At 35.6% G+C, this 27569-nt stretch overlaps 1 protein-coding gene across 5 annotated transcripts in view; it reads right to left on the bottom strand.

Moving 5' to 3' along the window:
• The window catches only part of LOC149795765 (uncharacterized), a 95167-nt gene that overhangs the window by 37531 nt on the left and 30067 nt on the right, over positions 1-27569 (bottom strand). Inside the window, exon 1 of one of the 5 annotated variants that reach the window (XM_089965676.1) lies at positions 12243-13431. The exons of the other annotated variants lie outside the window; for them this stretch is intronic. Within the exon in view, the coding sequence (XP_089821802.1) occupies positions 12243-12356 (114 nt within the window). The 5' untranslated portion in view covers positions 12357-13431. Of the gene's footprint in view, positions 1-12242; positions 13432-27569 lie in introns of those variants that run through there. 5 annotated transcript variants of the gene reach the window in all.

The following is a 27569-nucleotide window of genomic DNA, read 5'->3' as shown; positions in this document are numbered from 1 at the left end:
CGTCTATCTGCTGTATGTATTCGTGTATAAGTTGAATCTAAACGAAAGCAGCTCAGTAATGTCCTTCCATAGCAGAGATGGGTTTGCTGTTTCGTACAAACGAACCCTGACCTGCCCTCATATCGTTGATCCTCCGGAAAAAAATGTAATCGTTATAAGCTTTAGGACAGTTTCCAAAAGTCATCTTGATATTAAACTTCAATTAATACTTCAACGAAGCGCTAAGAAGATCTGCGTCCGCAAGGGACAGACCCCCCCCCCCATTTAGAAAAAATCTAGTATACAGTAAATAAACATGTCCTTTTCACTTTTGGCTTTTCCAACACATGGATTATAAATTACCGTCCACTACCCCACCCCACCTCTGAAACATTCATGCTAACCCCCAAGATCGTGAACGAAAATTAATTACTAAAATTTGAGACCGAAATGAGTGATCGTTTTCAAATGAGACTATTAAAGCTGCAATGTGTTAGGTACACTTTGTGAGTACAATTTGCTTCTGGCACCTGTCTACAACATGTATCTGCAATTCGTTGTATTTCAGTGTTCGAATGTCAGGACTTTTCGATACAAAATTAAGCATCTTTTTTAACTACTGGTCTGTAGCTTACATTGAACTACCAGGTTAAAAAAATCAAACAGCAGAGTAATAAATATATTCCAACTGCAAAATGTATTCCTTTCCTCGTTTTTCAGATATATTCAGATATATTCAATAATATGAAATGAAATCAAAACATGTATTCCCTATTTGTTCTCAGACATAAAGGTGGGGGTGGGGGCGGACAATGAACATTTCATTGTAAACAAATAGTATCTGGCGAGAAGACGTATCGGTGTCTATCCTACAGAGATAATTACAGGAGAGTCGATGAGAGTCTAATGGATCTTCTTTGATTATGTATGTGGTAATGATTTTAGCAGGATCAAAAGCTGTGTACAATACCAAAACTACAATCAAACCTGTCATATTAGAAGTGTCATCCAGGCGAGAAATTATGCTTGGGTTTGCTGTCATTTTACGTACTGGTAAATATTAGTACTTTACTGAAGAAAACAAACATTATCGAATTTATACCACAATGTTGACGTTCAGATGGCTGAATCAGTTAAGAACCCTTATGATACTTGAAATGACAATAATTTCGACGGAAGACATTGTATACTTTAATTGAATTTATGAAAAGCGTTTCAAATTTCCCAGCGTTTTTTTTAAAACTGTAATGTGGATCACAAGAAATACTTTTTGTTGTTGTTCATCTTCAATTTATATTCTTTAAGGATAAAAACAAATTTAACATCGGCAGCGGGATAAACCAGTATAATGAATGCATAAATCTTCACTTCATATCCACTAGGTAAAAACGCAAAGAAAATTTTGTAACAAAAAAAAGTCAGCACCTTTTCGCTATCTCGTCGGATTCCTTTCTTTCTGCGCGCGGATGTGCTTTGTTTATTGACTCTGCAACATATATGGTCGCAATAAACACCACAGCTTTCATGAAGTTAAAGAGACAAATAAGAACAATAAAAAATGAAAATGTTCCTGCTACATCTATCAACTAACACACACACACACACACACACACACACACACACACACACACATACATACATACATACATACATACATATGATGCAAAAAATAATCGAACAGGTTACAGAGTTATACAGTTCGACTGATAAATGAAACCCCTTTGCAGATAACGATACCCATAGCGTATCTCCAGCGCTTAAAATCGACTCGACCGAGTGCTCATCCCCGAAAAAGTATGAGAAACAGTCGAAGAAAAGCGCTTTTTACTGAAAGCAACTTCCTATGCAAGCGAAATTCAAACTTTATATAAAAAATAACAAACCAACTGGACATGTGTGTGTGTGACGGAGTGAAAGCTAAAGTTTCTCTCTCTCTCTCTCTCTCTCAGGCATGCTCTCAAAAGCTCCATTTATTAGAAACAAAACCAGCAACACATATATGCAGGGACAAAATGACAAACAAGCAGAGACATACAGATAAGATCATAGATGTTATTTTTCTTCATTATAGCATCACTTTTCGAACACATATTGTTTGTACATACAGACCTCAATGATTGTACAAAAAATGTACGTTAAAAAGTGCTCATATAGAGAAAATAAGATTACTCAACCAATAATATTACCTCCTTCTCATTAAAATGGATCTCAGTTATTCTCCTCGAAAACGGATCCGGGTGCATAGACAGGGAATGAAACAGGTTGCAATATATGTTCTCCGTCCTTCTCTTTAAATTAAAAATAAATTCCCAACTTTAAGAGAAATTAGATTTTCTAAGATGCTTAACACAAACTTAAAGTTTGTCCTGCTCTACATCTAGGAGACCGGAAGGGTGACTAAGATAATCTATAACAAACTGCTGTCCTTTGTGAACAGCTACCTCCACAACATCCAATGGCCAGAGATGACCCGTAACACTGACCTGTGGGACACTGACCTGTGGGACAGCACCGGCCAGCTACTTATCCGCTTTGAACTCTCTATAAGAAAATGGGGATGGATCAGACACACACTGAGAAAGCCGCCAAGCAACATCCATAGGAAGGCCCTAAAATGATACCATAATGACGAGCAAAAGTAGGCAGACCAAGGAAGACATGGCGCAGGTCGGTCGAGGAAGAGATCAAGGCTTCCAGAACAATATGGACCGAACTTAGGAGGACATAATAGAACCAGGTCCAGTAGCTAGGCGTGGTCAAGGCCACCACGGGCAGACAAGCATAAAAAGGAAGATGTTTAAGGTATGTTCAAAGAAATATTAACAAAATCAACAAATAATCAGCTGTATGATTTGTAATATTGTCAAGATATTTTATAACGATCTGCAACAAAACCAAATATGACTGTGCATAGTTATTTACAAACTAAATAGAGATTAAAACCAAACAATACTTGTATATTATTATCAAATATACCTTTTCACCGACAACCTTCAATAAACCTCAATGCTCTCAGTACTATATTCTTATTTTATAATTGTCTTGTCAAACAGAAGTCTTAAAAAAACTCAGTGATCTCAATGTTATATTTTTGTTTTGCAATTTTTCCTTAAAACTTCAGTTGCTAAACAATTTCTCTTTTCATGTAAAGCCATCAATATATTGAATCATTAATTAGTAATAATTATAGAATACAACGTGATGTCATGTGACTTTTGTCCTACATGTCCACCATTACTATTATAATTAAAATTGTGACTTTTTGTCATGTGACTGTCTCTACGTTCAGGGCCGTAGAGAGCAATTAAGGGCCCTGGGGTAAGAATCAGCTGGGCCTCTCCTAGTTCTTGTTCCAACAAATGTTTCTGTTAAAAAAATAAAAAGTGCTGTTCGGCCCGGGAATATATCACCGGTTACCAACACCTTTCTTGTCGTCCCTGTCTCCGTTTACCGTTCAGGGCTATGATGCAAGAAGGCATCGGTTCGTTCCTCGAAGTAATTAATAACTCGGACGAGTGTTTATTTTCACAGGTTCTTAATAACGTCTACCAAAAAAAATTAATTAGGATTTACTATTAAAAAATCATCCACTTTTTCGGGATCAAAGGAAGAACGTCCTTGTAGACCCTATGTAAATATTGTCCACAAAGAATGTTCTTGATTTGTGTCAACGTGTAATTGAAAGGATAGTAACGTCACTAATTACACTAACTGGTCCTTATGTGTAGCACAAGTTCAAATAGTACCCTGTTGTATGTGTTGACAGCCGCCACGATCGAGATATACATAAAACTTTTTTAAAAAATTCAAATATTTATATCGACTCGCTGACACTCTTTTTGCTCAAACTTGTTTACCACGTAAATAATATATGGCACATTCCTTGATTTTACTTTACGCGCGTGTGTGTGTGTGTGTGTGTGTGTGTGTGGGTGGGTGATTTGGATTTTTAACGTAGCTTTAACAATTTTTCAGTCATATGACGACGATGTCTGCAGTGTGGCAGTGATGTCTAGCACTGGGGCATCATGCCGCAGACATGTAGCATGACGTCCCACCCAGTCACATTATCCTGACACTGGGCCGACCAGTCCTAACACTAACCTCTTAATGCTGAGCGCCAGTGTAAAAAGTGTCAATAAATACTGGCCTTAGTTTACAGGGGCGATCCGTGAGTGATTGTATTTCTACAAAACAGTAGTCATTTTACTTAAGAGCACGCACTTGCGAATTTGATCCACGTGCACTTATCAATATTCAGCTGTAAGAAGATAAACGAAGTGCAAAAACGTGGTTACAAATTCATCTGATATTTAAATCAGTGCAAAAAGAAAAATATCCAAACTGAAAATGACCAATTCAATTGACCTTAAGTAGAGATAGAAAGCACCCTCAAATAGATTTCCCTTTTTAATGGAAAGAACACGTATTTTCACAAAAAAAGGCAAAAATGGGATAATTGTTTACAGACTAATTGACAATTAAAGTGACTACGGAAAAAATGGAAATATTTTAGTAAATTTAATTAAAGTTCAAATGATCATTATTTCCCTGCAGAAAGAATTAAAACCCAATAGTCGTACTGGTATAGATTAAGATGTGTGATTAGGAAATTTAACGTAGCTTTAACAATTTTTTAGTCATATCGCTACGATGTCTGCAGTGTGGCAGTTGTTAGTGATGTCTAGCACTGGGGCAGCATGCTGCAAACATGTAGCATGATGTCCCACCCAGTCACATTATCCTGACACCAGGCCAACCAGTCCTAACACTAACCTCTTAATGCTGAGCGTCTAGCGAGGCAGCTGTTAGTACCATTTTTGTAAGTCTTTGGTATGACTCGGCCAGGGTTCGAACCCACGATCTCCCGCATCCAAGGCGGACGCTCTAACCACTAGGCCACCGGAGCGGTCACTTTACTAGTCAAACTAAAAAGGAAATTTAAATTTTCGATATGTTTCATGCATACAATAAAGACAAGCAAAATGGGTTTTCTCCGATTTTCATAATCATTCAGTGAACGTTTAGAGCAAAGATGAAAATGGAAATCCAAAGTTCTACTTCCTGTCGTGACCACAAAAAAAAATGAATGTGAGAATAGCTCTAATGGTAATTTATCGTTCCAAACTGTTATTCTAAATCGAATGTCGTTTCTGTCACCAAGAATACATGATTTATGTTTTCTTCCTGTTGTGCATAATAATACTTAACTTTCAAATAAATTAATTTCTTTCAAATTATTCTTCAAGTTCAGGCGTCTCAGATCGCAAGATAACCCTTCCATCAGCCAGAAATACAGAATTTTCTAACGTTCCTAAAAATACATGTCGTCTTTGTTTATTTCCAGTTACATTTTTCACTATAAAACACCCGATGACGTTTCGTCTGTTTCCAGTTAAACGTGTCACCATGGAGCACCGGATGACTTTCGTCATTCAGAAAACAATTATACCTTTTCTGTCTCCTAGATCACCGTGTGGTTTTTTTTTTTTTGGTGTTTCTTTTTTTATTTTTTATTACAAGGAATGTATTTGCCTTTCAGACATGCTTCTTTTCTCTTACTCTCAAAAAACTGGATGTTTTCTCTCCTTAAACAATGGGTTGATTGACACTATAAAAGAAAACCCTGGTCACCTACAACTGATGTTGAAAAATGATGATGCAATTTTTCACTTTTGGAACGATATTATAATATGTTCGGATTCCAGGTAAAAATGTGTTATTTTCCTAAGCATTGTACTTACTGTCGAATAGAAATCAAATCACATTGCGCCATTCTGTTTGCGTGGAATGTCTAATCAGGTATCTTTACACTATGTGTTATTATCGCAGTAATCCATTATACATCAATGGTGGTGAAAGAGATGGTGTAAGGCTTTCTTATCGAAGCCAATCATTGAAATGCTTATTTACTTTACAAAAATAATTACATGCAGACACGTCATTATTTATAGGTAATTTATTGTCGTTTTCTTTCAATACTGCTTAATAGAACAATGATCAGTTATAGACACAACAATATGTATGGATAATATATTGTCGTATTCTTTCAATACTGCTTAATAGAACAATGATCAGGTATAGACACAACAATAGGTATGGGTAATTTATTGTTGTTTTCTTTCAATACTGCTTAATAGAACAATGATCAGGTATAGACATAACAATAGGTATGGGTAATTTATTGTTGTTTTCTTTCAATACTGCTTAATAGAACAATGATCAGTTATAGACACGTCATTATTTATAGGTAATTTATTGTTGTTTTCTTTCAATACTGCTTAATAGAACAATGATCAGATATAGACACAACAATAGGTATGGGTAATTTATTGTCGTTTTCTTTCAATACTGCTTAATAGAACAATGATCAGGTATAGACACAACAATAGGTATGGGTAATTTATTGTCGTTTTCTTTCAATACTGCTTAATAGAACAATGATCAGTTATAGACACAACAATATTTATGGGTAATTTATTGTTGTTTTCTTTCAATACTGCTTAATAGAACAATGATCAGGTATAAACACAACACTATGTATGTGGAACTTATTGTAGTTTTCTTTCAGTGGTGCTTAGTGTAGCAATTATTCATACTTCACACATAATTTGGAAAATGTGGTAACATCCAGCATATGTGCCATGTCAATTTGCACATTTAAGAGAAGTGCTCTTGTACACATTTCAGTTGCTTGTTTACAGGTTATGAGTGTTCGTTTATTATTTTGATTTGTCTATAATACGAGATTATATTTTTACACTCAAAAGAGGATATGTTATATATTATTCAACTATAAAAACGCCTCTTAAACATCTGAAGCCATATTTATTTGCGCATAAACTTAATCCTCAGTCAAACGTGCACACTTCTCTGAAATTGTCTGACGTAATAGCTGATTTTGATCGTGCTCATTTCAATTTTAGGTAAAGGCAGAATTAGAACCATGAATTCAGCTTATTTTGCCTCTCCGATTCTACGCTGTATATAGCTTTCAGCTTCTTCTTGGGATATAATAAGTGTTCTCTACGAATAATGGTCAGAATATGCTTGGTCTGTAAATACGTGAAGGTAATTTCCCCCTACCGTTTCTGCCGGCAAGTATAATTAATTAGACAAGTTTCCTCTGCAGGTGATTGACGGTCAGAATGACCAATTACACGATCGATGGGGACGTTTTGATATTCTGCTTTCATTGACAGATCTATATAAACACCTCTATGGTCATAGACTCTAGTAATTAGTAACTTAATAACCACTAGAACAAATCAAGATGGTTTATTAATCAGTGAATACATGTTGGTGAATTTTAGTCTTTCTTTGAGTGTGTTCTGTTTACAAATATTATCTGTACGGTTTCATTTGCAGTTAATTACACAGATCATCATTCGGCTTTCGTAAATATTGATCTCTGAGTAAAAACGAATTAACTCGTAGTATAATGGTACTAGTAATGACAGATGGCTACTGATAAGATATTATTTAAATAGGCTAAATTAACTATTGGCACGAAACCAACATTGACACAATGTAATAATGAGCCGCAAGTCATGCAATTTTAATATCTTTGATAAATTTACAATAATACCTAAAAGAAGAAAGTAATGTGATGTGATTATGATTTTTAACGTAGCTTTATCAATTTTTCAGTCATATCGCTACGATGTCTGCAGTGTGGCAGTTTATAGTGATGTCTAGCACTGGGGCATCATGCTGCAGACATGTAGCATTATGTCCCACCCATTCACATCATCCTGACACCAGGCCGACCAGTCCAACACTAACCTCTTAATGCTGAGCGCCTATCGAGGCAGCTGTTAGTACGATTTTTGTAAGTCTTTGGTATGACTCGGCCGGGGATCGAACCCACGACATCCCGCTTCCGAGGCAGACGCTCTAACCACTAGGCCACCGGAGCGGTCAAAGAAGAAATTAAACAAACATGCTACATGAACACATGAAAGACTTGATGATAAAAAAAAAAAATACTTTTTAGAAGGTTGAACTTCCAAGTATGAAAACTTGGGCACAGTTCTGTAAGCTGAAATAAGGGCTTGCCCTCGATTAAGTGAAAGATAACACAGGTATTCAAATAGGCTCTGGTAGTACATGTTATCGTCCTTGAACATTGCATGTGGGAGAGATAAGGGCGGATCTGGAAGATGCATACTAATTTGATTCTAACATTAGTGAAGGTCTCTTTTATAGTTTATGTCTCTTTAGTATGCCAATATTTGATTTTAAGCCTTGTCTACTATATCATAGAAGATTTAATGAAAACCAGCAAATAAATGACATTTAAATTCATCACTCATAAGGCTTTTTAAACATTTTATGCTCATTGATATACATTCACAGATATGCCTCAGCACAAAAAAAATGCAAACAAATGTTTGCAATCACTAACTAGAAAATGAAAAGACGCCTTGCATCAAAGCCATGTGGATATATAGAGGCAATGGCTCTGTCCAACATGAAGTGGAAGAGAAGGAAAAAAAGTACTCATAAGCAAACCGTGCTTCTAAGACAACTGGCATAGGAAATGGATTTAGAATATGTAAAATCCTATTCAAGCTATAACATTTCTCGAACAAGTAAATTCCAATGTCAAGATTTATTTCAGATCGAGACGGCCGACAACTCTATCCAAATAATAATAGAAGAGAGTAGTCCTTTAAATGGCACAGCTACTTATCCAAGACAGTGGTCAAACAAAACTGCATTTCGATACTGATGTCTTATTTATAGTCTGATGTCAAGATATTTACGTTGATGCAAATATGAATATGGTCGACAAGGATTCTACCTATGATAGAAATGAGGACAAGACGAAATTTCTAATAGAGACGTGGATATAGTTTAGATTATGTCTTTGGTGTTTTCATAAGGATATGTTGGTTGATAACTTAGTTATAAGAAATTTTAAAGTAATGAAAAGAAACTGATCACCAAAGCCCTTAACACTTTCAACAAAAAAAACCGCACTTAATGGCATATCATCCTAAATATATGGCGCAATGATATCTTGAATAAATTTTCATAGCCACAAAGTGTAATAAAATTGCTCCAAATAGGTAACAGTGACCTAAAATTCGATCTCATTCAGATCATGTGAATACTCGTGAAGTTGAATTTTATTTGTGTAACTGGATATTTTGATCAAGTTATCTCTTTTGTCAGTCATCTCCTTCGGGCTTTATGTTATCTCTTTTATCAATTACCTCCTTCAGGGTTATGATGAAGTATATCAATTTAATTATCGAAACATATATTTCATAACTGATGTAAAGATAACGTCGGGGTGAACACAGTGACATCAGAATTGTAACAGGACTGGTCCCATGCTGATTTGTAACTGATTGGAACAATCACCAATTTAAGTTACATAATTAAATCCCAGATACATCGTGACATATAAAGAGTCGAATGGAAAGAATACCACCAGATGTATTTGGAGATTCAGTGTATATACATTTTAAAGACATTATTATGTAACAACAACAAATAATGTAAAACCCTTATGAGGATGGTACAAAATAAGAACAACGAACGTAAAACCCTTATGAGGATGGTACAAAATAAGAACAACGAATCTGAACAAAGACAGTAAAATTGCGATCTTATTTGTCTAAACTATTCTTTTTCCTTTTTTATTAAAGCGACTCAGTGGCATTGATCCTGTTCAACTGTGGGCCGTCACTTTATTGTAGTATACAAAGAATTAAATTTTAATCGCAGTAATTTCGTCGGTTTGGAGGTGTATGTATCCAATGGCCCATGACTGGGCCAAGTCTGGGGGGGGGTCTTACTTCTTTTAGGCTTCAGTTTTAGTTTACAGACAGTACATCTTTGATACAATTTGAACGTTAATGTTTATGCTAAACTCTTATGATCTCCACCACTGGTTTTCAAGCAGAGAAACTATCTACATGGAATCCAAGAATATTTAGTTGAATAGGACAAGATCTAACTGAATAAAACCAACATGCTTTTGATCACTGGTGGTGTCCAAAGCCTTGATTGTACAATATGAAGTATCTACAAGGTCTGGACTCTTCAGACAAACATACTTTCATGGAATTATATTAAATGCTATTTAATAAAGTGGATCCTCGTACATAAATGCAGGGTGTAAATGCCTTTTATCGCAGGATAATTCTCAGATTACACACACACACACTCGAGGTTCTTCGAAATCTTAATACACCAGATATACTGGCCGCCATGCATAGCCTATAGTGTGCTGAAAAAACTCGTTAAACCCATAACAGCAAACAGTGTGGATATATATATATATATATATATATATATATATATATATATATATATATAGAGAGAGAGAGAGAGAGAGAGAGAGAGAGAGAGAGAGATCGATCGAGATCAAATGTGTTATTTTTTAGTCCTTGCCCTACAACCATGGTATCACTTACACTTGTCTTGGAAAATTGCACTTTGATACAACAAAAAAAAATTTGAAACATTAGGCAAGAATATGTTATAGCATAATTGCTATTATTATTATTATTATTATTATTGAGCGCACGTTTTCTAGCGTTTAAAAATGATAACGAGTATTGCATATGTATATCATGATTTTGTGCAATTTAGTAACTAAAATAAATTTAGTAACTAAAATAAATTTCCAAGTCTGAAGTGAGTTTCAGATTTATGGTATGTAAAATTGAATATTCGGGTCGACAGTTTGTTTCGGTTTTCAGAGAAGTGGGGTTTCGGTTATTCGGGAAAATAATACTTTTAAAGAAGGAAATGTCCGGGGCCAAACTGAAATGATCTCAAAGCCAATTTTGGTATCCAGGCCTTTCGGTTTTGAGTGATTTTACTAGCATCATTTTCTACAGCTGTATGTATCATATAAGAAAATCGAAAACTGAAACAGCAATCAAGGGGATTAATGGGTGAATTAATTTCATTCGTTTTTTTTTATAAGCTCTCGTTGTTAAAATCAATTTGATATTTATATTTAAATTTCTCGTCTATGGAAAAATAAAAAGTTGACATACTGACACAGAGTAATTCATTACATCACTGAGTAAGAAAAATCCGGATATTTTGCTCCGCAAAAGCAGTAAACTATTCAGACATGATCAAGTAGTTAAAACGAGTTGCATAAAAAAATTACTCAGAATAAATACCTTTGACACAGACCTTTTAAATTCTCACCAACAGGCACGAAAAAGCATTTAGAACATTGACTGAATGTAAATTTGAGCACCACCACTAAATCTTATCTATATATCATCGATGTGGTTTCTGATTCTTGCTTATTCAAGATTAATTCTGAGTGTTTTCTTGTGTCAGACGTTAATCTCTTTGTTCTTTGTGGGAAAATATTTTCTTCCTCTACCCGTCGACAAAATGCTTGAATAGGGTTTGAATTACTTAGCAATGAGTCCCGTCTGATAGCGATATTGAAACGATGAATGCATGATCTGTGTTATTGTTTTCTTCAGTGGATAATTAATTATTACTGTGCGTTTAAATCTGAAGGCAACAAGTCGACTACTCAGAAATTTAGAGGCATAGTAATATTAGATCCCAAAACGTATATCCCCATAAAAGTATATCGCCCCAAAACGTATATCCCCATAAAAGTATATCGCCCCAAAACGTACATCTCCTAAAAGTTATCAAATTCTTTATCACAACTGGGACCATTTGAATACGAAATGCACGCATAAAAAATTATCCACACCATTATATTACCATTTATTTGACCAGGATCACACCAAATGCAATACAAAAAAGGCCTTTAAAGCTATTTTGACATGTTCTCTTTCCTACGTTTGAAAAATCCCTGTTTAGCTCTGGTAAAGTTTTACAAAACATTGAACATCCTGGAATATACATTTGTATTATATTAAAGGACACGTCGGGAAAGCCAATACCCTTTCCCCTTAGTGGCTTGCTCGCCAATGGATCTCCATTTTTTAACATTATGGTGTTCTAAAAAGCATTGTTTTTCATATATAACCTTAGGTTTGTTTCAATACATGTTTCGTCTAATCCATCTACAGAAACAGTATTTCGTCGATACTAATACAAGATTGTTAGGACTATAACGCACACTCTCAGTCTGACACAAGTAAAAATACGTTGCTAAGAGTAAACACAGACAGGTTATACAAATTTGTTTCATGATTCATCCTTTAAACAACAAAAGTTAATACATCGACAACTGCATTTAAATATGAGGACATTCTTCATGCAAACGGTAATTTACCAATAATATCACCTTTACTTACCTGGAAAACATATGTATCAACTTTTGGTACGTGCACAAGCCTCTCCCTCGCCGATTTTGACAGAGGCGTACCTTGGGGGCATCGCCGTTGTTTCGGCAAAACAACATGAGGCATTCCTTGAACTCTTCAAACGTTTCCGTCCAGAGAATGCGTCTAAACCTTAAAGAATTTAGAGGAGATGTTTGACTTGTCAAATAAATCGGAGTTTGCCTGTCCATTTGCATTAGCGGTCAACAAATCTCCAGTTTTAAACCCAGACCGGCATTAATTCTGTTTTAGCTTCTCATTTAGTTGAAGAATGGCAGGACTCCACGGATAGTTTTTAAAGTTTTAATTTGTAAAGATTTATTGGTATCCCCAAGTGTAATTAATTTGGGCATATTCGTCTGTCACACTATTTGTCCCTAAATCATCTAAGATTCGCATTAAATGAAACAGTTGTTTTCTGAAGATACCCACACCTGTTGTCGTGCTCGACGCAGAAAACGTTGTCCTCGTTTAAGTATTCGTAGATCCTTGGATATAATAAATAAAAATCACCGTGCAATTCTGATTAGTCACTTACTGTCATAGTACCACGCCTGTGCATCAGCTGGTGGAGATATGTCAAGCTGACTACAAAAATATGTACAGTGTCTAGGAACAACGTTTCCAAGAGATAACATCTTGATTTGCTTTCATGGACAGAAAGCGTTCGACAGGTCCACCTATTATAATATTTTTGGCGTGAATACCTGCAGGGTAAACATCGAGATGAGAATCTAATCCAGAATTGGTGAATTGTGGTGAAATATCAGCAGGTGAAAGCCATTGATATCCTTAGCATTCTCAAAGGATACGATAGTCAAATCTATCGCAAGCTTTCTGTGATAATGACACATCCCGTGTGATTTAGGATATCACGTTTATAGTTTTACCATCTATCCACAGGTACAGACACCCCAAAACTTTTGACAAATAAAAACAGCAATCGATGACCTTGTCAATACCCCTACCTATGTAGCTCCCACTGAAAGTGACATTATCTTCTGGTGGCCAATATGATTGTGTCATATTAGACTATGAATGCGCGAAATTGCCTTTCAGTTGCCTATGTGGGGGGATCCAATTGGCCGAGTGTTCGAAGGCGCTCGTCTTTACAGCCGATTCGCACATCTCACATCTGTCGGCGTGTTTTTCAGTCTCAGGCTGGGCCAACTAAGATATGTGAGAAAACGTGCCAGTAGCTTCCAGTGGGCCGGTGCTTCTTTCCGGGGTTTTATGAGTTCTTCTTCCATCGAATATACTGGCCTCCATATATATCATGTCCTGTGCTGAATAATTGTGTTAGACCCAAAAAAATAAAAATAATTTGCCTATTGACCCCTTTAACATTGGTTTCCTGATCTTGAAATCATTGATGTTCCAATTTGCTCACGTGATTTTAAAAATATTGAACAAGGGCAAGCACGTTAAAAACTTGCTCCTTAACACTAGTGTGATGATAATATCAGATGAAGTATGTTGTTTTATTTTGGGGTTTTACATTTAATTAATTAGGAAGGAACAGTTTGCATTTCACACCATTTTTATTCTATTGAAACGAGATTTAAATAAGGCAAAACGATAACTTACTCCATGTACATTTACTGAGATCATTCGTTGATAGAAAAACGTTTGCACAGATACAACACAATTAATGTATACAGCTTCTTTGGGGCGACATTGTTGCATGGTTGCATGATTGAAATGTAATAGGATTCATTTTGCTGTAATAAATTCACCAGCAGACACGTCAGGTGTTTGAATCGTTTTCTGGAGCAAAGGCCATTAAACTAATAAAACTGAAAACCTTGCCGTCAGAATATATATGTAATGGTTCTGAAATTCAATCGAGTAACATTTAATAAGATTTTCGGTAAGGATGCGTTAAATCTTTCAATATATTTGCCCTGAGAATGTAATAAGGTAAGATTTTGTTCCACCACTGAGCAATACATTTTTCGAACTGTTCAATGAAATTAGCAAAAATAACAAGGTACGTTAAAAGACCATCCTTCCCACATCCCCCTGTCTACTTATTTAATACCCCACCCCCCACCACACAAAATCAATATTCCTGGATCATCATCTGGTCTATATGGTATCAATTGGCAGCAAACGAAGTTCTCGTACGACGACGGATTTCTCGTCAGCACTTTCCCCACGGCTAGGCCGTAGTTTACCAGTAACTGGCATTCCATAGACGGGCGTTAACAAGCGAAATATTGATTAATTGCGTCAGAGGCTGTATCCGGTCTCACGTTAAACAGATCAATATCACACTGAGAGAGACAGAGACAGCGAGAGACAGAGAATTTAGTAACATAAATGTAGATATTTAAATAGTATAGTATAATGAATAGTTACTGTTCAGCAAAATTAGCAAAAACAACAAGGTACGTTAAAATGTCATCCATGGTACACACACCCTGCCTATATCGAATTGCAGAAGAACAAACATGGATCAACGGGTGGAAAAATACAAAATTCACAAATTAAATGCAGAAATATATATCCCATTGTATAGTCGTCAAAATATTCAGTCTCACATATTTTGGCAATATAACTTATTCCAGAATAAATGTAATATTTCCAGGTAAATTTAGTACCGACTGCTAGAAAGTTGTGCACTTTCGAGTACATTTTTTTCTTATGCTTTTTATAAATAACGTCAGTTTTCCTAAAGCAGCGGAAAGTTATCAAGAAGCGGTGAAATGTCAAACTGGACATATATGTTCTATAAATACATCTTAAACTGCCATCTACGAATATCTTAACTATCGATAAGGTCTTCACATCCTGCCCTACCTTCAGAATGGTCCAAAAGATGTGACAAAATTATTCACAGTAGTCTGGTTCAACGTCGCAATACCGTCCAACGTCCATGTACAAATGATTAATTTTCGCAACACACGAGAATAATCACATGAGCATTCCAAAAATAATTGGCTACGTTTATCTTGATACATTATGCAACATTTTAAAGATGACTAGCAGGAAGACACGTGTGACACGGTTCAAAATAAAGAAATTAGAGAGTTCTTGATGTAAAGTGGAAAAGAAAGCGTCGGTCATAAATATTCTCGCTTCCTCGACCAGCAACCTTTCTGTAGCCCCATCCTACGATAGTATCCCACTTGTGCCTATCGTCTTACTAATATTTAGACAGAATGCCAGATGACACAATAATGAAGGCGAATTAATGTAGATGAAATGTAAATAACAAATATCTACGAACCAGTATCGTTCTCGTCATCATTGTCATCAGAACGTTACTGAAAATGATCATCATCCTCGCCATCCTTGTCGTCATTGTCGACAGGCCAATGCATAACATAAATTAACTGTTTATGTGAGAACAAAACACACGGTGGGTACCATAAATACATATATTTCATTCCTATTTATACATTTTACTAAAAGCAACGTGTACATCAATGACACGTCTAATGTGATTTGGATTTTTTAACGTATCTTAAACAATTTTTCAGTCGTATCGCTACGATGTCTGCAATGTGGTAGTTTATAGTGATGTCCAGCACTTGGGCATCATGCCGCAGACATGTAGCATGATGTCCCACTTAGTCACATTATCCGGACACCAGGACGTCCAGTCCTAACACTAACCTCTTAATGCTGAACGCTAAGCGATGCACCTGTTAGTACCATTTTTATAAGTCTTTGGTATGATTCGGCTGGGGATTGAACCCACGACTACCGGGGCAGACGCTCTAACCACTAGGCCACCGGAGCGGTACATCAATGACACACACACACACGCACGCACGCACACACATACATCCATCCACACACACACACGTACATACATACATACATACACACATACATACATGCACACATACATACATGTTTATATTATGTTTAGTTTTTCTAAACATTGGATCTGTTTTCTACACATGGGAAACATGGTCCTTTTTCCTCAAAAGTGTGTGTAAATCAATTAAGTCAACTCAATGCATTAAAAAGAAATAGCTCAAAGACGACGATACTTTCAAATATAAAATCAAAGTCATTTGGTGAGGGAGTCGCTCTAGTTCAGTTCGTTGAGCGTCCAACTCGTAATCTAAGGACAGAAGGTTAAATAACCGCTAAAGCCAGCCCTGGTCGGCTGTCTAGGTTTAGATGTGTCTTTGGGAAAGGCTTTTAGATTGTATTTGCTGGCCATGGTATAGCCAGTGCCGTTAAAACAAGACAAAAAAGAAACAAAAATAAAATCAACTGGTGAACTCCACGAACAGGCAGGATTATCAAGCATACTCAAAGTATATCAGTCAAGAGCGACAGTACTTCATGTATGTCTTAAACGACTGAGTAGGATCTTATCACGAAGATTACCTCAGTCAAATGACACGTAATCTGGTACTTTATCGTGGACATAGAAACTGCTTGTTTAATACTTTTGAAAGACGCTTCCTTCTTAGCTGGTTATTGAAGATTGTTCCACACCGTAATGATGAAAGCGACACATAGGTTTCTTTAGAGAGCTGTTCTACTCTGTATGCTTACAAAGAGATCGCATTGACTCAAATTATAACGCGTAGAATTCTTTAATCGTATTGGGCAAGTCATATGTGACATACGTTGGTGACAAATTATTGGTGATTTTATATGTACATGTAACAAATTTTTTAATAAAAAAGGAACATTAGCCTCTCTGCAAGAGTCAAGGATACAATTCAAGAGACTTTAGGATAAGAAGTTAAACCACTTGCAAAATTTTCAATTTTAGATATAGTTTCGTAAAGTAGTTTCGACATCAAAGCTGTCCTCTTCCCCTCCGCCAACCACTACTACAATACTGTTACACAAAGACTGTACACCAATGTTTAAGAAACACCATTACAACAATGTTAAACAAACAACACTCGTTCTCAGCATGGTTAACTCAGAATTAGTCCTTCATTGGAATTATCATCAGTGTCAGTTCTGCGTCCAATATGGACGGAAGCAGCAGATAAAATAAACAATGATTCAAATAATTTAATGACTTTTACAGTAAATTTTTATAATGTCCACATTGTGATTGCTAATTCCTGCAAAAACAGTTTAAAGGGAATAATTTATGTAAGAGGTTTGCGTCAAACATGCTGCAGTTTTATTATGAGAGAGTGCTACTTTGAGGTTTTTCTTCTAAGGAATGAAAACATTCAAAATATTCGCCTAGTATTTGCAGAAAAAGCTGGAAGACCACTCACCCTTGAACGGATGTCACTGATTTGCTTTGAACCCATGAATGCAAAGCGGTTGCTTTTCACATGCGCAAGCCAGGTTAAAGTTTTGTGTATATCATGGATAGCACGATTCACCTAAAAGGCAACGGAGAATCTTAGACGGAAAGGGAAAACCCCTACTTAAACACTGTAGATATTTTCGGATGTGTGAAACACCGAAGAACGTGTACGCATGTCTGGTATCCAAATATATGGAATCATACAATAATAATATTAAATAAACATTAGTTATTAATTGTCTTTGATGAAAATGGTTAATTTTCATATGCATTACCTAGATAAAAGAACCAAATTTCGATTCCTTTTGCTGCAAGATGGTCTCGATGATAATTAATAACGGTTAGAGAATATTAGAATGAGCGTAGCATTAGTACAAATATTTAGCCTCTAGTCACTATTCATAGCCTGTGATTTTCTATTCCGCTTTATATAAATATTTTTTTCACAAATGTCTTACTATCGACACCCATCTTAATATGTTCTCTTTAATAACCAAACGAGTTTGCCGTTACTCGTGATGGTATTGTTCATATTGATTCAGATTATGACAGAGGGTGGACACGAACACTAACGTACATGTACTGTTATGTATATTTGATTCAATTAGATCTGATTTAGTATATATTTGTTTCAATTTAATTGTTTGTCAGTTTTTTAAAAAAAATAATTTTTCATTATGATAATGTAATGTAAATTTATTCACTAGAGATGATACTTTCTTTTAGGAAAAATGTGACCTTGAATGTTAGTTCATAAACACCAGGTGTTGATCTAAGTCATGACCTTGTTTCAGAATTTGTAGAATCTTCGGAAACAAGTTCTATTTTATTTTAAAATGATTGGTTGTTTGCAAGGTCATGATGGGAATTTGCCTTTAAGATATAAACAATTTTTTAAAATTTTATTTCTTAGAGTAAAAATGATTGGTTTTCGTCAGGGTCACACTGGGTAAACGTGATCTGTAACAAGTATTTGCTTATATCAACTTCCAGAAGATGATCACGTGACCCTTGTTTACGTTTTTGAAAGTCCATATAACCCATGTTTTGGAGAATTAATTTCAGTAGAAGCTGGGCTGTTAGACTGTTGTATGTTGTGCTGTTTGGAGTTATATCAAATTACTTGGTTTAGAATTATTTTAAATTACTTTGATTCAAAAGAATTAATTCTGTTATTTTTCTGGAAAATACGTGTGCTTGTGTAATATTGTGGAACAAGAACAGTTTTTTAAATAAAAATTTATTCATCTATCAGAAACCGGAGTGATAATTCCTTCTTTTTACAGTGAACTGTAGACTTCAACACATCAGATTGCAGCATACGTCATCGTCTTCCATCTTGGATTCTTCGCCGGGATTCAAACGTGAAATCAGTAGAACATTTTATGATTAGGACTACTAAATTTTATTCTTGGATTATTCTTGGATCAGTTTTGGATTTGACTCTATAAAACCGTAAGTTCATATTTTTTCATTTTTACAGAATTTTTCCAGGGAAATAAATTATTGTATTTTTCAAAGCTTTTTGTTTTCACTCTTTCATGTGTTACTGTTTATTCGAGCCTAAACACGTGACCGTACTGATATTCGAAAATGTTGTTTTTAAATTGGGCATGTCAGTTTTATTGAAATAATTAGAAACGGATATATGTCCTTACTTTTAGACCTCAAAGTCAAACTCTGATGATGTTCTTGACCTGTCATACACTGACCTATTAAAAGTATCTATTTGGAGAAAAAAATTAAACAGCCCGTTAATCTCTCTCTCTCTCTCTCTCTCATGCGAAACTTCTTTCAATAAACTTCATTCTCTAGAAACACACGAAGGATGGGTGGGTATAATACAAATAAAGAAAAGAATTTAGTAAAAGGTTGATAATTGATACAAGCCTTTCAAGGTAAAGCTAATGCTTTATTTACAAAGTTTCCGATAATGGATGCATCTCTGTACCACCGCAAGGCTTAAAAATAGATTATTCAATGGTATGTAAACAATGTGGCAATAATTCAAGCAGTTTCGTGTACTCCAATGAATTAGATAATTATTTATCAAGCCCCTGGAGCCAGCAAAGTCAAACAGAATGTTTCACCTGCGGAGATTTCTATCATGGCAGATTGGGTATATATTTTGTGTCTGGACTTTCTGAACTTATTTTTTCATCTATCATCGGAGCGTATTGCCGTTAATAAAAGGTAATTTGCCAAAATGAACAGACAGTAAACACGATGCATGGATCCCGATAGCAAACGAAATATCAAAACCAAGCATGAAGATTCAGACGTGAAAAAATGGCGACCATCAGAGCGAACAAGCCAGTGAGAGAACTTGAAAAATACTTCCACACAAGACGGATAGATATACAGGGAGAATCTTTTCTGGAATGCACATATAAAAAAGGCACACAGGAAATAGATATGACTGGAATACCTAGAGGAAGAATACCAGGGACAACGACAGTAATGGTTGCAATGAAAGTTCAAAATCCGGAAATTTTGCAACGAATATATTCAATCAACCGGAAAGGGGACGAAGGCTATATCATACGCCCAAAAGGAACCCAGCCTATATTACCGTTTGGAGATTTCAATATTGCGGGAGAAACAGTTACAATCAAAGAGCCTACACCTATCTTACGCAAAATCAAAAAACAAACGGGAGAATTACACATTTCAGACATACCACTAGAGATACCCTTGGAAGCAACAGTTGAGAAGTTTGAGACAAAACTGAAAATCAAAGTGATATCTTCAAGACTAGAAACCATCCCTACAACGTCAATATACAATGGAACGAGAATATTGGAAATAGAAAGGAGTAAATTATCAGACGTGAAACGAACCTTTTTTCTACATGGTTTTCTGGCCAAAACGTGGTATAAGGGGTGTATTTACCATCGAAAGTGTAATAAATGCCAACAGACAGGACACACACCTCATAAATGTCTAAATAACCCAGAAAACAACGCAGCAAGAGACACAGAAAACAGAAATAATAGTCAGACAAATAAACAACAACAACAGGGAGGAGAAATACAAACTTTAAAAAAATCACAACAACAACCTGAAAGACAACAACCAGAACAAACACAGCATCCACAACAACAACCGCAGGGAAACCAAAAGCACCAACATGATGGACAGAAGAACAAACAAGAACAAGAACAGCAGAAAAATACAATACAAAAGAAACAAATAACTGACCGGGTCCCAATAACAATAACATCAACAACAGAGATTGGAGTGACAAATGTAACAACAAAAACAACAGCAGGACAAGCGATAGAGAATAAAGACATAGCGAAAAATGCAAAGCAGAACCATCAACGAGAAGAGCAGCAAGGAAAACTGATTTTAAATCCAAGATCAATAGTACAACAACAACAACAAAATCAACAGGAAACATCAAAAACAAATAGAATGGAGCAAATAGAAGCAACAGGGAAAATGCAAAATACTCAAGATCCCAAACAACAATGTCAACAGCACCAGCAACAACAAGAAGGAAAAACCTTACAAGCCAAATCATTACCAATAATGTCGGCATTACAAGGAAATCAGATACCCAAACCCTCAAAGTCAATACCAGCTGCAGAAACCCAAGAACAAAGAAGGGAAAAAGACAGACAAAGAAGAAAAGAAATAAGAAGACAAAAAAGGGATCAAGAAGAAGCAGAGGAATTTTTTTTAGCAATAGACGAATGTATAGAATAAAAAAAAAAGAAAAAAAAAAAGAGAAAATTCAAATGTTTGAAAAAAAAATATATATATATATATTTACATAAAAAAAAACTAATTCATTTCAGAAAACGAAACAATAACAAACACTTGGAAATTTATTAATTCTAGTAAACAAAACTTACTTTTATAAAGAACCAATACATTATACGAAACAAAAGCAAAATAGCAAACACTTACAATTAGGGAAGGAGGGCCTCTCCACATGGTCTGTAAAGATTAACCGGAGAAAGCACCCTCCAAAAAATAAAAAGAAGATTCAGTGACAATGAACAAAGAAATATTCCATGAGTTAAATGAATTTAAACTTGTTGTCAGTGCGTTTTAAAATAAAGTCATTGGAGAAACATCTACACATCAATAAGGTCGCTAGCTACAGAGTTACTCATGTTTCTTTGTTATATCTGTTATTTTAGGGGCGGAAGGGGAGAGATATGAGGTGGGGTGTTTTCCGTCAATTCGTGAAAGAAACCTCAAATGTAATTCGCCGCCATTGAGAACTATATTTGGAAATACTTGTGCTCACACAGAACAATATGGCGGCGAGAGAAGACAAGGTCACAATCAGAATATTGTCGGCCCTTGCTGTCGCAACATATGTAGTTCACTCCGCCTGAGGCGAATCACAAAAACCAAGACATACATTTTTATTCCTACAACTATTTTTGAGGTTACTTATCATTTTGACCGCTCCGGATCCCTAGTGGTTAGAGCGTCCGCCTCGGAAGCGGGAGATCGTGGGTTCTATCCCCGGCCAAGTCATACCAAGGACATGTTACTAACAGCTGCCTCGCTAGGCGTTCAGTATTAAGAGGTTAGTGTTAGGACTGGTTGGCCTGATGTCAGGATAATGCGACTGGGTGGAACATCATGCTACATGTCTGCGGCATGATGCCCCAGTGCTAGATATCATCATAAACTGCCACACTGCAGACATCGTAGCGATATGTCTGAACAATTGTTAAAGCTACGTTAAAAATCCTAATCACACACACACACACACACACACTTATCCTAATGTTGTTTCACAGAAAATGCTGAGATTGTCCAAATGGTATTTCAGATGAAATCTCAGTTACACGCTGTGACTTCATGAGACTAAATTCAATTTATTTTAGGCAGTACACAAACACTTGGATTCAACGTAATCACAATGGTGACAAACACACGAGGACCTGAATGGCACATATAGCAATATGAATATTTCTTTTGTCATTTTTTTATTTTGTTAGTTGGAGATTTAGACATCGTACGTTCCTTTGTTAATTAGAAGTCATGAACATCGTTCCTGACACGTTTGAAATGTAACGTTAGTGGCCATCTAAAAATCAATACGCTTATATTAAAAAGCATTGACTCGTACAGATTTAATTTACCAGGGTAGAGTTTAAATTTATCAGAAATATTCCGATCGAGTCACGAGCGGAGCAAGATTATTATAGAACTTCTTGTAAATTTGCCGTATCTTAAAAATCATATCTAACATAAAAATTATTTACCTTCAGTGACAAGTCCTACAATTTAAATAGCATTACGCCGCTTGACGAACTCGGTCATACACGTCATATCTCGAATCTATGTCAATAGCTGCCAGTTGGATTAATTGGGCAGGTTACGAAACAAGGACTGACTACGAAGTAATGAATGGCTGAACAATTTTTGTTTTATTTTCATTCGCATCTTTTCGGTTAGTACGAGAAACAACAGAAGTAGTCTGAATAGATTTGATTTCTTTCTTTGTTTTTTTTTTTTTTTCTTCTTTTACCTGAGAAATATCAGGGAGAAAAAAATATGATTTTTTCATTAAATTACTGCGTCAACATAAATCCAAAGCATTTTTGTCTCGCAAAACAGCAGAGGAAGTTCCGAATGAAGTAAGATAAGACATGAAGAAAAACGTATGTCATGGTCTAACCTCTTCGATATAAAACTGAATTTTCTAGAAAGGTAACTCTGACAATCTTTTTCCTCGGTAACGAATTTGAGTACACAGTCGTGGAACGAAACGTACCCTGCTGTCCGTTCACGATGTTTCCCCTTAAATTACAGTAATTGCAATGTTTGAAGGAACACAAAAGTTGTTTCATGCCTATACGTATCGGAAGCGTTTTCTCTTGTTATATATTTGGGTCACCAAGAACTATTCAAAAGCAAAACTGCTCTCTGACATTGATCTGTCAGTATCTATAACGAAAAAGCACTCTTGTGAATTTATCAATATTTGATAATTGGTAATAAAAATAATATTCTACTTCCGGGGAAAGCTCATGTATACGCTTCTGTTTGAATTTCCTTCTTCAAAACAGAAGTCAGTTCCCGTTTATAACCTTACATTCACAATTCTTGTTTAAACTGAAAGGCCATTGCATCAATGCGACATCAACGTTGGTCTCTGGTAGTAAATCAAAGTGAATGAATAAATATTGATAGTAAAAAGATAATCAAGAATCTTTTATAAACGACAGTCAATGTTTTTATTTCGAATGAATTTGCAAATACACAGGTACCTGACGGTACGATGTTTTTTTGTGATATAGAACTTATTAATAAGATCTTACGATTTTACAGTTTGTTGGCAACGAATCGAAGGTTTGCACAAAAGTGCAATTTACAATTCAAATCATCACCTATTTGAAGATCAAAGATGATATCGGCGGCGCCTCCATGATCCAATACCGCCAACAAAGATCTCTCTTATGTAAGGCTATTATATAGGATTGTAGTGATTTCATCACAGTAGGCACGATGAACAATTTCCTAACCTACATACGTATTGCATGTTCATTTGTTATTACAGGTAATCTATATGTCAACATCTGTCATAAGTTAGAGAGATTTTAAAAGAATTGTTAACTTTCATCTGATAAAATGGTTGGCTACAAATATTTACTAAAAATAGTATTCTCCGTAATTGACTGACTAATATCACCAATTATTTTACGCGGTCGACTAAATATATCTACTTGATGTAATTAGAACATGCAACATTTGCTAAATTTCAGTTATCTGATTAAAGGGAAGTACCGTAGCTATCTAAACCAAGTAATCTTTTACTGCCTCTTGATTTTTGTTGGTTTTAATGACACTTTTAACACATTGTTTGATATATCATGCAGGGAAATCAGAGTAAAGTGCCTTTCCCACCGAGGTAACCGACCTTGACTTGCCTCTGCAGGTATCGAACAGGCGACGCTCTACTAACTCAACTACCGCGGCTCACTCCCTTCTTTGAAGAGAATGGTGATTGAATTAGAGTATTTCATAAATGATAAACACTAATGTTAAATGCAAATCTTAAATGTGTTTCACAGTGGCTTTTGCGTCTGAATATCTTTTCTTCTTTCCCAGAATAGTGTCATTAACTGTCAGATATTGATATTTACGTGCTGCAGTGTAGTGCCTTTGTGGTACTGATCGTGACTGTACACATTTCAATCTTACATTCTTTTCCCACCCACCCCCGCAAAAAATGATTTAGCAGCATCAAAATTATCTAGATTCTTTTTTTCATTGCATGATTAAAAAAGTAGGATCTTATATCATTTCGAATTTCAGTGCCGTTAAATAAGTTGAAAAGAACTGATGCATGAACGATCAATACTTCCATTTTTGGAAAAGAACGCGAAGCCGTTGACGATTTCAAGCCTCAATGTTAAAAAATTAATGTTTGTATTAAAAAGTACAGTTTAAGTCGACATAGTAAAAAGGTACAGTTTAAGTCAACATAGTAAAAAAGTACAGTTTAACTCGACATAGTTTCTTCTTTAACTTCTAATGAGATATTAACTGGCGATAAAAGTCCGGATTCTTATGGCATAAGATAGCTGTACGAGCTTTGAAGCTGAACTCGTAAATGCATTGCCAATTTTATTGATTGCTATCGTTTAGTAACTATAAGAGGGTGTTGCTATTATTCTTCTTGTCCGAACCAATATACCCCTTGTCTTAGGAATTATGTCCCTTGTCTTATAAATCATGCCCCTTTTCGTTGCACTGTATTAGTGTTTAAACGAATAGATGGGAACACCGCGTAAATTCTTTGCCATGAGAGAGAGAGAGAGAGAGAGAGAGAGACAGTAGTTTCGGGTAGATCATATATCGAATTTAGTTTCGTCACATGTTTTCCTATAATTCCCTTTCTGATAAATAGTATAGTCCCCAATAAAATGAGACCGTCTTTATTATAATATCAAAAGTTATACATATCTAGTGATAGCATCCCTAATACGTTAGCGTCACAGTGTTTATTAGCAAAATAAAGTTACTGTCGTTTGTTTCAGCGTTACTATTAAGCTGGTACTTTCATATTTTAAACTATCTAAAACAAGGTTGACAAATAAACTCCACAAAAAAATTGTCTTCCGTCATGGAGAAACCCATTGATTTCAATTATCAATGAACAGGCAGTGAATGGGTCTTTATCGTTCAAATTTGTCTGTAATATGAGACGACGTATTTGCATTTAAAATGAGTGGATTGTCGATCAACCATTATTCAGCAATACAAAGCCAGTTAACTTAAGAGGCCGTATGGACTAAGATATACGACACATTCCTTTATCTAAACGTGGAAACTGCAGTATCCTTATTTCCATTAACCTGATGTAGCTGATCGTGATCTGTCGTGTTCTATCATGTTCTATCATGTTCATAAAAGAAAACAATACTGAACACTCATGACAAAGTGTTATCCGTGCATTGTTAGTGATGACTTAATTAGTATATTTCGTAGCTAGTATGATATTTAATGGGATAGTATATAACATTTTCAAATGAACTCAAGCAAGAAATGCTTTAAATAGAATTATAATTTTATGCGAGTCATTCGACTGGCTAACGACGGTTATAATTATGCAAAAACTTCATTGTCAATCCCAAAAGGACTGACGTTTTAATTTAGTGACCCACATTAATACCTCTGAAACGAAATATTTGTTTATTTAGTCGCTTAGCAATCTCCTGAAAACCATTAAGAGGGTCAAAGGATAAATTAATTTTTTTTAAAACTGATGAAATGTCTTTCATTCAGATATATACAGCTCCTCGTATCGTGTGAATAATTTATATATTTCATCGAGTTGGTAAAATAAAATACAAAAATGGTATTAACACAAGTGGTTAAACATCGAATGAACCTATTAGAATATTTCACACACGAAATGAACTATATCAGTTATTTACTCAGAACAAGAAATGTTCGTTTTATTGTATTCTCAAATTAGTTGGTGAAACAAGATTAATGATAGATTAAGTTGCAGATTTCTTATGGTAATGGCTGCTGTTTACCATTTAGGTTCTGTTGTGTTTTTTTACATTCCCAGAAAAAATATGGGAAGTAACATCCTTGGAAAGCAAATTCTTTATTTTAAAAAAAGCATAAGCTCATAGTGGGATTTGACCGTGGATTTCTTGCGTAACATGTCAACATGCTATTACTGTACTATGCGATTGACGATATGGCATATGCCATTCTTTCTTATTATTGTTTTCGATGTCTATTACTATAAAATGTCCTTTAGTGGCTACTGCACACAAAAAACCAGTTCATAATGCTTGATATTTCATCCATTTACTGACTGACGGACTAGCATAAACTAATTTTATTATATTAACAAATTCTAATTGTATGATTTTTGTCTTCTTCATTTTTGAGCAAAAACGATTTGGCAATGAATGACAGTCATCGACAAGTTAGAGGCAATAAGGTAGAGTACATTGTCGATATAGACCGATGACAACTGATGATATCTTAAACAAGCTAGGGCATATCTGCATGAATCAAGTGTGTTTGTGCGTTACAAAGTCAATAAAATAAACTGTACAATTTGGTTTGGGTTTTTTCTTTGCAGCACATCAACACAAGTAGGTTAATTAGTTCTGAGGCAGGTGGGGTGAAATGCCTTCGCCAAGGACACACCATGGTTACTGACACGGGCTGCTCCGATGGTAGAATTAGAACACGCACCATTGCGGTCGTGAGTTCGGCGTGCTAACCACCGAGCCATCGCTACTCCTTATACAATTTGTATTTATCTCTAACGAGGCAGTCGTAAAATCTGATAACAGTAGAAGATTAGAGAAAATATTTTAATAAAAGTAAAAGAAATTTGTAAAGGTGGGCGTAGCTGAAATTCTTAAAGCCACTGAAATTGGCAATTCTCATGGGCGTCCGAAGAAATGTTTACAGGCTGAGGGGTTGCAGCGGGGCATGCCATAATCCTGAGGTCGGGGCATATTGAGAATGTATTTTTAAAAATTCGCGGAGGGACAAGGCAGTTATTCCCCCCCCCCCCATGCGGACGCCAATGGCCATATTGTTTC

This window comes from Sinohyriopsis cumingii, chromosome 7 (genome assembly GCF_028554795.1).
Source record: "Sinohyriopsis cumingii isolate HCF-2022 chromosome 7, ASM2855479v2, whole genome shotgun sequence".
NCBI classification, from domain to species: domain Eukaryota; kingdom Metazoa; phylum Mollusca; class Bivalvia; order Unionida; family Unionidae; genus Sinohyriopsis; species Sinohyriopsis cumingii.
Note: the sequence above shows the minus strand (reverse complement) of the source record. Positions and strands in the feature narration are given on the sequence as shown.